At 42.6% G+C, this 15,767-nt stretch overlaps 1 protein-coding gene and 1 pseudogene across 1 annotated transcript; both read right to left on the bottom strand.

Moving 5' to 3' along the window:
* Nucleotides 1-535: 535 nt before the first annotated feature.
* On the bottom strand, nt 536-8,411 carry LOC121754502 (annotated as a pseudogene).
* Nucleotides 8,412-9,647: 1,236 nt separating this feature from the next.
* Nucleotides 9,648-10,895, bottom strand: LOC121754501. The gene has a single exon (XM_042149849.1). It carries the CDS (start codon nt 10,893-10,895, stop codon nt 9,648-9,650), a length of 1,248 nt encoding a protein of 415 aa, XP_042005783.1.
* Nucleotides 10,896-15,767: the final 4,872 nt, after the last annotated feature.

Below are 15,767 nucleotides of genomic sequence, written 5' to 3'. Positions count from 1 at the left end.
GGCACGGGTGTTGGATCCTTTGGCGCCGGCACAAATGCGGGGGCCTCCATGCTTCACGCAACAATGGGGGGTACTGTGTCCCACCCAATTGTTAGCTCCTACGGGGGCAACGGACTTGGTCCCTTTCATGGGACAAACTCGACACCAATGGCACCAAGGATGATGCCACCCGCCGAGAAGCCATCGAAGTTCACGAGAACAGATTTCAAGAGATGGCAACATAAAATGTTGTTCTACCTAACAACGTTGGGCGTCGTGAACTTCCTCAAGAAGAACGAGTCAACCCCGCCAAGCGAGGACGAGGCACGTGTCGAAATGTACGTCGAGTATGACGCTTGGCGCAAAGGAGACTATCTTTGTAAAAACTTTATTTTAAGTGCTTTAGATGATAGTCTCTACAACGTGTACTGTACTATTCCCACATCAAAACAAGTGTAGTAAATGTTAGATAAGAAGTATCGTACTGATGATGCGGGCACTAAGAAATTTGTAATAGCCAAGTACTTGGACTACAAAATGGTTGATTCCCGACCAATCATGGACAAAGTGCAAGAGTTCCAGCTAAATCATCCATGACCTCGCCGCCGAGGGAATGTCTCTGCCTGAAGCTTTCACGGCGGGCACGGTCATTGAAAAACTTCCACCCGGCTGGAAGGACTTCAAGATCTACCTTAAGCACAAGCGAAAGAAGATGAATCTTGAAGACTTGATCGTGAAGCTGCGCATCGAGTCAGACGTGCGCAAACGCGATGCTTTGGCTAACGGCCATGGCCCACCTGTTGCAAAGGCCAATCTGTTGGAGTAGGGCGATCCCTTCACAAACGCTCGCGTCCAATTGCAAAGGACAAAGGCAAGAGGAAGCAGCCTGCGAGGAAGGTTGAAGGCAATTGCTACAACTGTGGCAAACCTGGCCACTTTTCCAAGGACTGCCGCAAGCCGAAGAAGAAGCCGACTGCACACGTTGTTGAAAAAGAGTTCAAGGACTGGGATGAAAGTGACCTTGTTGCTGTGGTCACGGAAGAAGTCAACCTCGTTGATAACAAAGGTAGCTTGTACATCGACATTGGAGCTACTGCCCACGTCTGTGCCGATAAGAGCAAGTTCGTCTCCTACACCGCTATTGAAGGGAGGAAAATCAATAAGGGGAATCAAGCCTCGTCTCAAGTCCTCGGCATTGGGGACGTGATTCTCATGATGACGTCCGGCGTCACCATTACTTTGAAGGATGTGTTGCACGTCCCGGACATCCGCAAGAACCTAGTGTCAGGATCAATACTAGTGAATAAGGGGTTTAAACTTGTATTCGAATCTGATAGGTCTTCTCTGTACAAGTTTGAAAAATCACTCGGAAAAGGTTTTGTAACCGACAGACTTTTCAAGCTTAGTGTAGCTACACGCCATGTCCCTAAGCCGTTGGCTAATAATAAGAATGCATCTACTTCTTCTTACTTGGCTGAGTGTTCTAACTTGTGGCACAATAGATTGGGACATGTAAATCCAAATGTCATTAAAAGATTAGTAAGTTTAGATTTACTAAAGGCAAATGAAGTAAAACAAATGTGAAACTTGTCTTGAGGCGAAAACGACTAAGTTACCGTTTCATTCGGTTGAACGGAATACAAAACCCCTTGAATTAATTCACACGGACGTATGCAACTTATAATTGGTGCAAACGAGAGGTGGTAAAAAATACTTTATCACATTCATAGATGATTGCACAAGATATTGTTATGTCTGTCTTTTAAGAAGTAAAGACGAAGCAATAGAGGCGTTCAAAAATTATAAGAACGAAGTCGAGAATCAATTTGGATGTAAAATCAAAATGATTTGAGGTGATAGAGGAGGTGAATACGTAGCCCCATTTGAGGAATTATTCAATGCAAGTGGTATAATTCATCAAACGACTGTACCATATTCACTACAATCTAATGGTGTTGCAGAACGCAAGAATCGAACTCTCAAAGAGATGATGAATGCGTTACTGATCAGTTCGGGGACGCCCCAGAACATGTGGGGGGAAGCTATTTTGACAACCAACTACATCCTAACAAAATCCCACGCAAAGGTAAGGACATTACTCCTTATGAGTTGTGGAAGGGAATGAAGTCATCCTACAAATACCTCAAAGTGTGGGGGTGTTTGGCAAAGGTGATGGTTCCTCCGCCCAAAGAAGTTACAATTGGTCCTAAAACGGTTGACTGCATCTTCAATAGTAGTGCATATCGATTTGTTATCCACAAGTCTGAAATACCGACTGTGACCGTGGGAACAACAATCGAGTCAAGAAATGTTGTATTTCTTGAAAATATATTTCCTCGTAAAGACAAGGAAAATATTGTACCCAATTCTGAGACGAGAATTGAGGATGAAACCACTAGTTCTAAATCAGTGGATGAAGAGCCAGAATCGCACAAACGAACAAGGCCTGATCCAAACGATACGATACTAAGACGTGGTAGCAGGGTCAGAACACCAAAGACATTTGTACCTGACTATATTGCATTTATGTTGGATGAAGAACCAACATCGATAAAAGTAACCTTTGCAGGCCCAGACGGGTTGCATTGGAAAGAAGCTATTCAAAGCGAAATTGATTCAATTTTGCTAAACCACAAGTGGGTATTGGTTGATCTACCTGAAGGTGCTAAACCTTTAGGATGCAAATGTGTCCTTAAAAGAAAGTTAAGGCCGATGGAACAGTGGACAAGTATAAAACTCGACTGGTAGTCAAAAAGGCTTTAAACAAAAGGAAGGGTACGATTTCTTCGATACCTACTCACTTGTAACGAGCATTACATCAATTTGAGTGCTTCTCGCGATTGCTGCTGTACACAATCTTGAGATTCATCAAATGGATGTTAAGTCTGCGTTTCTAAATGGTGACCTTGAAGATGAAATCTATATGGAACAACCGGAAGGTTTTGTAGTACCTGGACAAGAGAAAAAGGTATGCAAACTGGTTAAATCCCTCTATGGATTGAAACAAGCGCCATTGCAGCGACACTTGAAATTTGATAACGTGATGTTATCAAATGGATTTAAAATCAACGAATGTGACAAATGTGTCTACATTAAGAACATTGATAATGGATACGTTATAGTGTGTCTCTATGTTAATGATATGTTAATCATGGGTAGTAACACCCAAGTGATTAACGACACGAAAGCCATGTTAAAGAGAAACTTCGACATGAAGGATATGGGTCTAGCTGATGTAATTCTTGGAATGAAAATTCTAAGAACATCTGAAGGAATCACCTTAACACAATCCCATTATGTTGAGAAAGTATTAAAGAGGTTCAACGCTTATGATGGCATCCCGGCTAAAACGCCTATAGAGCTCAATGTTCACTTGAGCAAGAACAGGGGTGAGCCCGTTGCACAAGAAGATTATGAACGGGTCATTGGATGTATTATGTATCTTAATAATTGCACTCGACCTGATATTGCTTGCGCCGTGAACAAGTTGAGCCGTTATACGAGCAATCCAAGCAAAGAGCATTGGAAAGCTATTGTAAGAGTTTTGAGGTATCTCAAGTATACTCAAAATCATGGGCTACACTTTTCGAGATACCCCCGGTACTTGAAGGGTACTGCGATGCAAACTGGATATCCGATAACAAAGACTCACTTTCGACAAGTGGATATGTCTTTACTATTGGGGGTGGTGCTGTCTCGTGGAAATCCATGAAACAGACATGTATAGCCCGATCCACCATGGAATCTGAATTCATAGCTTTAGATAAAGTTGCGGAAGAAGCTGAATGACTTAAAAACTTCCTTGAAGACATTCCATGTTGGTCAAAGCCTGTGCCTCCAGTGTTAATTCAATGTGATAGCCAAGACACTATTGGGAGGGAAAACAGTGTCCTGTACAATGGTAAGTCTCGACACATCCGTCGACGACATAATACCGTGAGACATTTGATCACAACATGGGTGATTACAATTGACTACGTGAAGTCATTGGATAATCTAGCGGATCTGCTAACCAAATGGTTAAATCGTGATCAAATGAATAAATTGCTAGAGGGAATGGGTTTAAAATCCACAAACTAAAGAATTGTCATAGTGGTAACCCAACCATGATGACTGGAGATCCCAAGAACTTGGTTCAATGGGAAAACTAAGCTGTGAGAATTCGAGTGAAAACTCATCTACATCTATTCCCTAGAGAGTAATAGAATGTTGAAAAACTTGCCTAGTGGTGAGGTTAAGTCTATAAATTTTAATGATCCCTAAAGGATCTCGTTGAGATGAAGTTCTCAAGGAGACCGAGTATGGCAAGATACTTAACGAGGAATCACCTATGCAAGTGTGAAGTGAGGCCGCTTCAAACAATACACTTATGAATCCAAAGTGGTGTCCAAGGCCTGAAATGGACACAAAACGTGAGAACGGATGAGGTTGAGGTGTTGAAGTGTTAACATCATTGTCTCGGTGCACGCCGTCGAGGAATAGTTCAAAGCATCGCGGAACTAGTCCGCCTGTGTATCCGATGGTGTTGACTATGGATGGTTCAAAGCCAAAAACTACCTATCCTTATGCTTACATACCTCTTGAGGGTTGAGCTTGTGTCTGCATATATATGCATTTGGCAATTTCCACTCATGTGGGGGATTTTCGGAATCGTGGTTGGTCAAACGACTTTGACTAATAATAAATGTTACTAGACATTTAATTTTATGAAATTAAATGCAATAGCGACGATCTACGTTACGAGTAGATGACCGTAGTATATTAATTTTATCAAATCTGATTCCCAGTGAGTGTGAAATAATATATTAAAGTTGGTCACAATAAAGTCAAAAAATGAGATATGGGAAAAACTAAGGGATTAATTAACTAAGTGTTAATTATCTCACATCGGGGATGATAAACTTCTTTGATGAAGTATTTAATAAGATGAATTATTATGTGTAATAATTATCGTGGAACAAGACGGGTGACAGAGCCCACACGGGCGCGCACGCGCGCCGCCTGCCCGCGACCCGCGCACCGTGCCCTGACGCATAACGGGAGACAAAAGGTCCCCGATGGACCCCGACGGTCCATGGTGTATCCCGTCGTGTAGTGTGTCCAGGTGCGTCGTGTCTTTTCAGCCTCCAATGGCTAGTGCACCAGTCAGTAACCCCCGACGGTTACAATCAAGCCATCATGGCACACATAATGGCTGTTGACTCCATCAATGCCCATGCGGGTGGACTTGGCCTATAAATAGGCATGCATCCATTGCATTCTACACAGAACATACACAAGCATTCTTGCATACACGCTCTCTCCCTCTTTGAATAGTCTTCCCGTCGAAGCTCTAGCCCCGCATTACTCCCTTTCGCCGGAGCTCTGCTGCTAGCAGTGCTGCTACTTCAGAGACGAAGCCGTTTTATCTTTAGGGACGATACGCCAAACCGAGAGCACTACCGGGACCTATCTCTTCTTGCGGAAAGAGGACTATTCGACTCGGCTTACCACTTTCCACAAGTTATTTTCCGTGTAATTTTCCTTTATTTTCCGTGTAATTTTTCCCCCGCCAAGTTTGTATCTCATATTTTCCAACAGTAACTGACGCCCTTTTGGGATCTCCCTAACTAATTTATTGTAGGAGTAGGACAGATTCAAGACTGAAAAGAACGTGAGTTCCGCAAGTTCCACCGGGATCACCCCCGTTAGTTGCTTTTCAGAGAGGTCGAGTGATTCAAGCTTCCTGAACTTCCCAAATGACTTCGGGATGCTTCCACTGAAAGCACTGTGGGAGAAGTTGAGATGACGATGCGAGATAAGATCACCAATTGCATTTGGAATCTCTCCTTTGAAGTTATTTCCAGAGAAATCAATGGTAGTGAAGTCCTTCCAAATCTTAAACAAACTCCACATTTAGCCCTTTCATGGTTAGAGTCACGCTGAAGCTCCCGAACGAGTAATAGCCTGAATTTTCGTACTTGGGTTGTGGCTCACTCCCGACCACCATCGCCCTCCAACTAGAAAAGTTTATCGATTCCAGACTTCCATCGAAGATATTCCAGGATATGCCCACAATTTGGAGGACCGGCCAGCTCGCGTGGCATGTCACTTCACCATGGAATCTGTTGGAATGCAACACAAGAACACGCAAGCTCAACGGCTGCATGCAAGGGAAACTACCATTCATGATGTTGTTTCCGATATTTAAGAACTGCAACGACTCGCAACTTTCGAGTGACCTCGGGATTTCCCCATGCAGAGTGTTGTTGCTAACATCAAAATATTGAAGGTTGCAACCACGAGAAAAGTTATCAGGGATGCGACCGGTTATGTTGTTTCACCCCAAATCCAACAATCTAATGTTTTCAAGTAGGCAAGAGGGTATACCTGATTCACAAACAAGTCAAGAAGTTGGAGGTTTGTAGCATTGCAGAGGGAAGATGGAATTAATCCAATCAAACTGTTGTTGGAAAGAGACAAGGAGGAGAGTTCGGATGCGTGTGGGATTGGGAAATGCAACTCGCCTCGAAGCTTGTTAGAGTGCAAGTCCAGGAACTGAAGAGAAGCAGACATATGGTATGGCTTTTGCAAATCTTTCAGAAGATTACCAGAACGGTTCAAGAACCGGAGTTCTGGTCTCCAAATCCAACCAGGTATCCAAATATTCTAGTACATCCGAATACTTTATAAACTCAGGGAAATCATGCAATTCACATGAGGCAAGGTGCATCTCTTTAAGCTTGGAAAGTCCATAGCTGCTTGAATTATGGCTTCTGACATCAGTGAACAAGTTTTTCGAAAGATCCAGATACTCGAGGCTCTGAAGTTGGAAGAAAGAGTCTGGAATTCGCCCTTCCAATCGATTACTACTCAAATCTATAGTAACAACGTTAGACAAGTTTACAACGGGAAATTCCTCAACTAGTCCAGTGAACCGGTTGTTGCTAAGACGAAGTTCCAACAATGAAGGAAGGCGAAACACAGAGGGAGGAATGCCACCAAAGAATGAATTGAAACCCAAGTTCAAATAAACAAGATTGGAAAAACCTCGAAAAAGGGTTGAAGATAGTGAGCCTGTGAAGAAGTTGTAAGACAAGTCTACATAAGTTAGCTCAGTTAATGAAGCAAAGCTGGATGGAAGCGAACCGGTGAGAAGGCAATCGGACAGGTCTATCTCCGACAACGACCTGAGATTGCTAATCGAACTTGGTATGATACCCGAAAAATTAGTGAAACTCAGCCTCATAGACTTAATAGACCCTGTCTTATTAAATGTTGGTATGCTTCCACAAAGCAGTTTATTATGGCACAAATCAAGATTTTCCAAACTTGGAATACCAAATATCACTTCAGGAAAGAAACCTTCCAAACCACAACCAACAAGGCTCAAAGTGTTCAAACTCAGAAAACTGGCGAACATGTCCGGAACTGCTCTTGACAAATCATTCAGATCTAGTCGAAGAACAGACAGGAAACGGAGTTGCCAGAAGGACTTAAACAGGGGGCCAAACAGAGAACACCGGCACAAGCTCAGCCTTATGATGTTAGGCATATACGATGAATAACCAATCTTTTCAACGATAGAGCCGAAGTCAGAATATGACAGATTCAAGTGTGTCAAATTGGTTAGATTGAGGATACCTTTTGGGATGGGAGCGCGGATGAAGTCATTGTAAGCGAGGTTGAGCTTATGGAGATGCTCGAGTTTGAAGAGGCTCGATGAATCATTGACTCCACCGGAAATGGACTCATTGTTGAGCTGGAGGGTTACGACGTTGCCTGAAACGTCGCAACCCACGCCTTGCCATTTGCAGCAGTCATCGGTTTGATTCCATTGTGATAGTTTGGATGAGAGAGAAGAGTTGAAGATCAACTCGTTCTTCAGTTGAAGCAACAAGTTCTTTTGATAGTCAATGCATTAGCTATGGGAATGAGTCAAAATGGAGGAGAGTATGGAAATGAGGACAAAGCTGGGAAGCATTGTGAAGAGTTTGATGGTTGAAAGGTGTTGAGGTCTTAATTTAAGTGTTTTCATTTGTTTTGTTTAGGCATATTGTATTGGAATGAGACATGCAATCGGAAGACTAATTCATAGGTTAGTAATTGCGGAGGAGTGGTCAAAATTTACTTCATTTCTTAAGAGTTTATATCTGCAAAAATAACATGAGATCATTACATTGGACCAATGACTATTAAAGTTGTATCATCAAAATCATGACTTTATATGTACTCAAAATAAATTATCCTTAAAGTTCTTCTGAAAAATGAAAAATCTTAAGATATATAAGACAATACAACACCTACATGAAGCCCACCAAATTCAGCCTAGTTCTATCCACTTCTATGGGCCAAGAAGCCCACTACAGGGTAACAGAAACTTGGCTGAGCCCAAATAATTTACAGACCTGGCCCTTTTTTAAACACAGGCCATTTGTGAACTTTTTGCCCATCTTCTAATTAGATTGCTACGAATTTGGAAAATGGATCTATAAAACCCGAGTTTTCGTGCAAAAAAAAAAATTGGACGAAAAGACTATTGGAATTAAAGTGCGAGGAATTTCAAATTTAAGTACTACAATTGTTGGAAAATAGAAATTCCAATAGAGTGCTTTTTGTTCATGATCTACAAAGGAGATATGTTACAGCCGGGCAAATCTAAGAAGTACATAATCTAGGATTTGACTCTAGCTAGAAATGGTAATAAGATCAAGGAATGCCTTGGAGCCAGTGTTATTAGGGTCGAGGGTCGCACCGGGTCGATAAGGTGAAAATTTGGGTCGCGGGTCGACGAGTCGACTGGGTCGAGAGACCCACTAATCTAGGCTAATTTTTTTGCCTTTTAATATTAAATCAAATAAATATATTACTCTAATGTTTATAATATATCAAATAATATAAATGTAGACGTAATTCATGTGAATAGAGATAAAGTGGAAAATAGAAATGATCAAAATATCAAAACAATTCATAAGTCATAAGTATAACACAAAATAAATAATTGAAACCATTGTCTGAAAATGTCAAAAGAAAGTTATATATCATCTTCACTTAGATGATAGTCATCTTCTCACAAATATAAACACAAATTTCAAGTCTTACATGTTGAAAAGTACTCCAATTCCTCTTACAGCCAGTAGCACTACAAGTTAGGCTCAAGACTCGAATTGCAAAGTTTTGCAAATTTGGTGCCTTAGATCCATAATGTTTCCACCATTCAGCTGAAGAAAACAAGATAGAGAAATATTTAGTATATCATTTATCAATCAAATAAATAGTTTAATGGAAAATATGATAATATTTACCTGGTGCCATTTGATTTCTATGTCGAATAGCTAAAGGATTTCCGAAACAGGAAACAACGTCCCGATACAAAGCCGTTTCCTTTTTCATGATCTGATCTTGCATATTTATGTCGGGAACCAGTTTTAGAATACACTCGTGCAAGCCTTCGATAACCTCTGAACAAGCCAAAATACCTTTCATATCTTTATAAAAGACTGTCGGATTCAAGTAATGACCTACAACATGCAATGGTTTGTGCAATTGATCATTCCATCTAGAGTCAATTACATCAAATGCTCTCTTATACTTGTCTTCGTTTCCTTTGAATGACTTGGAAATGGTCTCTTTACAACGATCCATAGCCTCATAATTATAACCCATCGCGGTTTAGACCCTTCGCCCGCTTAGAAGTGGATTCGAACCACTGATATTAAAGATAGAGTGGAGTAAGCCCCTTGAAAGATAAGGGCGAGGATAGAAAAAGGTAACAATTGTGGCTTGCGCTCAGCATCAACCATTCTCAACACTTGAGGAGAACCCAATTTGAGTGCATGGACAATATGTCTCCAATAAGCATCATTCAACACAGTAGTAGTTGCCTGTTTTCCGGATGCCTCTTTGTACCACTGACTAGTAGTCCATTCATCACTGGTGAACATTTTTCTGAGATTCTGCCGCTGGTTATGGATGGACCTCAAAGTGATGAAGGAAGTAGCAAATCTAGTGACTGCCGGCCTAAGTAACTCTCTCTTATTCGTATATCTTCTCATCATGTTCAACACGCCCATCTTACTGTAAATATAACCGGTCAAAGCTATTGACTTTTTGATCACACCATTGATAAGCGGTATTTTACCAATATCTTCAAGCATCAAATCGATGCAATGTGCTGCACATGGAGACCAAAACAGTGAGGGTATCCTTACTTGCAGCGTCATTCCAGCTTTCTTGTAATTGGAGGCATTATCCATCACGATTTGGATCACATTCTTCTCTCCAACATAATCAATCATCTCTTCGAACATTGCTACCAGAGCGTTTGCATCTTTTACAATGTCAGACACATCGACAGACTTGATGAAAATTGAACCTTTTGGCGAATTCACTAAGAAGTTGATAATTTCTTTATGAGAAACAGAATCACGCCACCCATCAGATATAATTGAACATCCATAAGTTGTCCAATCATCTCTATGCTCTTTTACGAGAGCACTCACACTCTCAACTTCTTTCTTCAGCAAAGGCACTCTCAGTTCATGATAACTCGGTGGCTTCATACCGGGACCATATTGTCCAACAGATTCAATGGCAATCTTAAAGCTTTCGTGCTTAGCAACATTAAATGGTATTCCGGCTTCATAAAACCATTTAGCCAATTTAGTGCAAGCCCTGTCACGTAACTCTTTTCCCTGAACATCATTTATCGTCTGTTGTTTTCCCTTGCTCAATTTTTGTACTTGGACTCCTTTTGCTGGAACGCGGTCGTAATATACATCCAAAGCACCTTTCGTCCTCGGCTTCTTCGATTTAATTGTTGTATTACCAACATCATCCTCTTCGTCATCTCCAAAGGTTAAATCTTCAAAATCCTGCCTACCTTGTGATGCTGACGGAAGATCTTGATCCAGTTTAGCATCCTCTTTTTTCTTCATGAACTCTATAATCTCATCTCTCACATGTGATGGACATTTAGGGCATGCCGTGACATTTTTAAAACCACCGACCAAGTGTTCCTTGACCCTTCGAACCCCTGATGTTATATTCTTTGAGCAAAAATTACACGTAAATAAATATCTAGTCTTTGGATTTGGAGTTGCGTATTTTCTTGCAGGATTGATAAGGCTAATTTCATGCATGGGTCTAGGGATTTAATTCGTGATTTTACTGGGGCTAACGCACGTTTTAAGCCAGGTGTGTAAAGGAATTCGCCAGGTCCAAGAAAGAAGACCAAAAAATCACAAGGTCGAGGAACTGGCGATTTAGTGAACGATTATGAAGAGAATTGCTCGACGGAGGAAGCTCTAGAGTTGAAGGGTAGAATAGGGATTTCTACGAAGACTCAAGGGCTATGTCCGCATCTATAAAAGGCAGAAGCATGCAAGCTGGAGGGATCTTCTCGGTGGAGACCTCACCACAGCCTGTTGCTTAGTTCATTTTTCCATACACACACTTGGTACTAGTTTGAGGAGATCTCAGTTCACACGTTCGGGTTTCATCTTAGCTTCCGATATGGTGTAACACCGCTCTTGTTAGGAGCGAAGAAACAATTTATTTTCCGCTTTCCGTATTTTACTTACTCTGCCGAGCTTCGTTGTTCGAAGCTCGGTTCTCTGTTTTCACCAAATAGTTTCTGGTTTAAATGCAAGTTTGATTTTCCGTTATGGTGATTGTGTTGATTTCTAGTTTGATTGCTTCGTTTATTGAGATTTTGGTGTTTTAAATTGTCTGAGTTGGATGCGTTTCGCAGCTGTTTTCTGAGTTATTATAGGTTAATGGTCAGATCTGGGAAGTTGGAGTTGGATTGTGGAAGAACTTTAGTTGGATTTGCTGGATTTGTTGGTTGTTGGATTCGGATGTCTTGGATCCGGAGTGGATCAAGTATTCTGACGTGAATCTGAGTAGTTTCGATCTGATTTTCATGCTTAGTTTACGAGTTTTTCTTTCATTCCGTCTAGTGTACGCAGATCTGATGTGTTTCCGTTTTGTGGCAAGTTTCCGACGACCAAATTTCTATATTCTGTTCGAATCTCGCTTTGTGCTCTGTTTTGTTCATCTGCAAGTTTAATTCGGTTGAGAGGATACATTTCGCTGCGAGCTAGCGTCAGAGTTTGTTATCTACAGTTTTTTTCCGTACTTGCCACTTTTGGAATTATGGTCCCCACTTTCAGTTATCTTCTGTTTAGCTAGATTAGATAGTTGTTTACACTGTCTAGGAAGTGGTTATGTTTCTTGCTGTTGAAGTCTGAATTTACAAGTTTAATATGTCCTAGGTCTAGCATTTACATTACCTGCCTAGGTCTAGAGTTAGTTTAAAATTCTCAACCCTTTTGCGTGGCAGCAGCCATTTGTTTGTCCAAAGCCTCTGAGCACTACTTTGCGAGTCCATCTCTGTGGGATCGACCCCACTTCCCTATACTAATTCATAGTATTCGGGTTGAGGGATTTATATTATTTTTTGAAAGGGGAGTTGAGAGTGCCCAACGACTGAAGCACTGTATGTTCTCTTGAGTTCCTGGACCCTGTGCTCCAGTGGACTTAAGAAGCATGGTGTCTTGACCGAGCGCTTGCATTGATCAATTTCTGTGCATACGTACGAAAGAGCCTTTCTCTGTTACTCTCATACGCTTTCAAATGGCGCCGTTGCCGGGGATGGATGGCGTACTTTGTGTTAGTGCTTAGAGTAGTTGGTACGAATAATTTTAATTTACTGTTTTTTTTCGTTTTCTTTGTAGTGCATGAGCAGGAGCTTCTACCAGAGTAACTCGTCTGGTTGGAAACATGGTCAGTCCATTTGGAAGATCAAGGATACAGCCTCCACCGTAACTACCAGATCAGGGTTCACGACGGGAGATCCGTTCCCGACTGAGTTTTTGAGTGACGAATCCTGGGAATCTTCAGGACGAAAGGATCCGGAGTCCCCACCAGAATCAGAAACAGAGTCGGAAACAGGGGAGGAAGAGGAAGTTGAGATGGCGCACGTAGCAGACCCAGATCCAGAAATAGGGTCACTAACGGCTCATCTCGATGGAGAGCCAGCGCATGCAATAGTGATGAACCCACGTCAGAAATCTATTGAGATCAAAACGAATGTGTTAGGCGTCTTGCCAACATTTTCTGGGCGAAGGAGTGAATGCCCGTACGAGTTTTTGAACGAGTTTAGCAAGTTGTGTGGCATTCAAAAGAGGCCTAATGATGCGACAGAGGAGGACTATCGTTTGCGCGCGATTCCTTTCACTCTAAAGGGGGAGGCAAATACATGGTTGTTGAGATTACCCCCTGATTCTATCCGCACCTGGAGGGACTTTAAATTGGAATTCCTAGATTACTTCTTTCCATCCAACAAGACGAACGCTCTGAAGAAGGAGATAGTGGAATGCAAGCAGGATTACGATGAGTCATTGAGCCAATACTGGTCAAGGTTCAAGGGATTGTTGGACGCGTGCCCGAATCATCGGATGATAGAGGTCGAGCGGGGGGAATTTTACAAGGAAGAGAGGAAGCGAGGCAAGAGAGATTTTGGGAAGATTAATCGACGCCAAGAAGGCGTATGACAGCACGAGGAATGCTGTGAGAAGAGGCTCTGCGAATGCATTGAGGGAGCTGGAGGATGACAAAGTTGAAGCAAGGATTGATAGGCTGGAGAAAGCCTTGCTGAATGCTATCGAAAGGACTAATACAGCCGCACTAAAGGAAACGGCTAAGATGTTAGGTCCAGGAGATAATCAACTCCAGCAATATTACGGACCTCAGGAAGGTGATTACCAGGCCCAGGCGAACGCGATGGGAAGTTGGAATCCTGATGGAAGTTGGAACCAAGGAAGACAAAGAGATGCACCCTGGAGAAATCACCCGAACTTTAGATGGTCTGAAAATGAGCAAAGCCAGCCAGCACCCCAATTGAGTATACAGTCCGCACCGCAGCCCGAGAGGCAGGGTAACTGGAGAAATCATGAGGGGCAAGGAAATTGGAATAACCGTAACCAAGGAGATCACTCGACCTGGGGAGACAAGAATCAGAATTATCAAGGGAACTCTTATGTACCACCACATCAAAGGAATGCCAAAGCACCTTACCCAGGTCAAGGAAGTAATTTCAACAACAATCCAGGAGGTCAAGGGCACATTCGCCCAGGCCAAGGAAGTGGAACAATCCAGAATATAGGGCCAGGTCCCAGTCAGCCAAGCTCTAGACCAAGGAACCTTGATGAGATGGTTCACGACCTCGTCAGTTCCCAGCAGCACATTCAGAACAATTTACAGTCGAACAATGATGTGGTCCACAAGCTTCAGGATGCGCAGCAAGAACAGAAGGCAGCAATGGATATGTTGGCCAAACAGTTGTCTCAAATAGCTACTTCCTTGAGTGATATGCGGGGAAACGAGGGCAAGATTCCTGCATCGGTAAGACCACCTGACAGAGCCAATATTAGCCAGATCACACTAAGATCTGGGAAGAAGTACGAAGGGTCGGTCATGAGGTACAGAGAGGTCACGACCCCCATTAAGGATAAGGGAATAGAGGATACAACCACTGAATCAAGGGACTCGGTTGAGAGCAACCCTGCGGTTAGAAATGAACTTCGGGCAGGAGATTTAGAGAAACAGTTGCCCAGGACAATCGAACCCTTTTTCCTAGATCCAGAGCCGGAATTGGTAGAGAACAGAGGAGTTGATAAATCTTCAGCAGGTGAATGTTCCGGAACCGGGAAACTACCAAAACCTTTCCCGAACCGAGGAGAGGCAAAGAAAAAGAGGGATGAGCTAGTGGATCTTATGAATATTTTCGGGAAACTGGAGATAAATCTACCCTTCTTACAGGCTTTGAAAATGCCAGTTTTCAGCAAATTCATCAAGGAGTTTATAGCTGGGAAGGCTCGACCTAGTGGAAAAATCTTGATAGGCGAGAATGTGTCCGCGGTGATTCAGAAGCGGAGGATGCCCTCAAAATGCAATGACCCGGGTATGTTCACTTTGCCCATTTCTATCGGCGATGTAAAAATTGAGCATGCTATGTGTGACTTGGGAGCATCCATAAATGTGTTACCCCTGTCCATATACAAGAGGTTAGTGGGAGTAGGTATGGTGGATACGAAGGTTGTGATCCAATTGGCGGACAGGTCATGCATCTGCCCTGAAGGAGTGCTCGAGAACGTAATAGTCAAGGTACACGACTTCCTGTACCCGGCTGACTTCCATGTGATTAAGATGAGCGATAATGAGTCTGAAGAGTCTGGCGGAGTATTATTGGGGAGACCTTTCTTGCGAACCGCTAAGACTATCATTGATGTCTTTGATGGTACTATCTGTCTCGATTACAATGGGGATAAATATACATTCAGCATAGATGAGGCAATGAAGAAGCCACTTGATGTTGAAAATTTGCATTCCGTAGATGTCATTAACCCCTTGGTCCAGGAATACCTCGAGACTGAATTAATGCAGGGACAGATTGAGAACTCAGAGATGAGTCATGCTGTTGATAGGGAAGTGGCCAGTTGGTGCCAAGCAATGAATACGAGCAAGTTGTCGGATGAAGAGCTAGCAGAAGCAATTCTGGAGTTTTGCACCAAGCCCGAGCTAACCAGATCGAGGGAGACACTTTATGGGGCAAGCAAGGAAGATCTTCCTGGGTCGACTAAGGGGACGACGACTGGAGCAGCAGAAAAGAACCCCTTGCCTCAGGAAAAAGATGTTCCCAAGAAGGAGTTGAAAACACTTCCGCCAGGCCTAAAGTATGCTTACCTTGAGGCGAATGAGACTTTTCCGGTGATTATCAACAGCAACTTGATCAAGGAACAGGAAGA

The sequence above is a fragment of the Salvia splendens genome, chromosome 11 (genome assembly GCF_004379255.2).
Source record: "Salvia splendens isolate huo1 chromosome 11, SspV2, whole genome shotgun sequence".
In the NCBI taxonomy this organism is placed as follows: Eukaryota; Viridiplantae; Streptophyta; class Magnoliopsida; order Lamiales; family Lamiaceae; genus Salvia; species Salvia splendens.
The sequence above is the reverse complement of the archived record's forward strand: the minus strand, read 5'-3'. Positions and strand labels throughout refer to the sequence as shown.

Bases quoted from the DNA above. Each gene is read 5' to 3' on its own strand.
- LOC121754501 (XM_042149849.1), bottom strand. From the start codon at position 10,895: ATGAAGAAAAAAGAGGATGCTAAACTGGATCAAGATCTTCCGTCAGCA.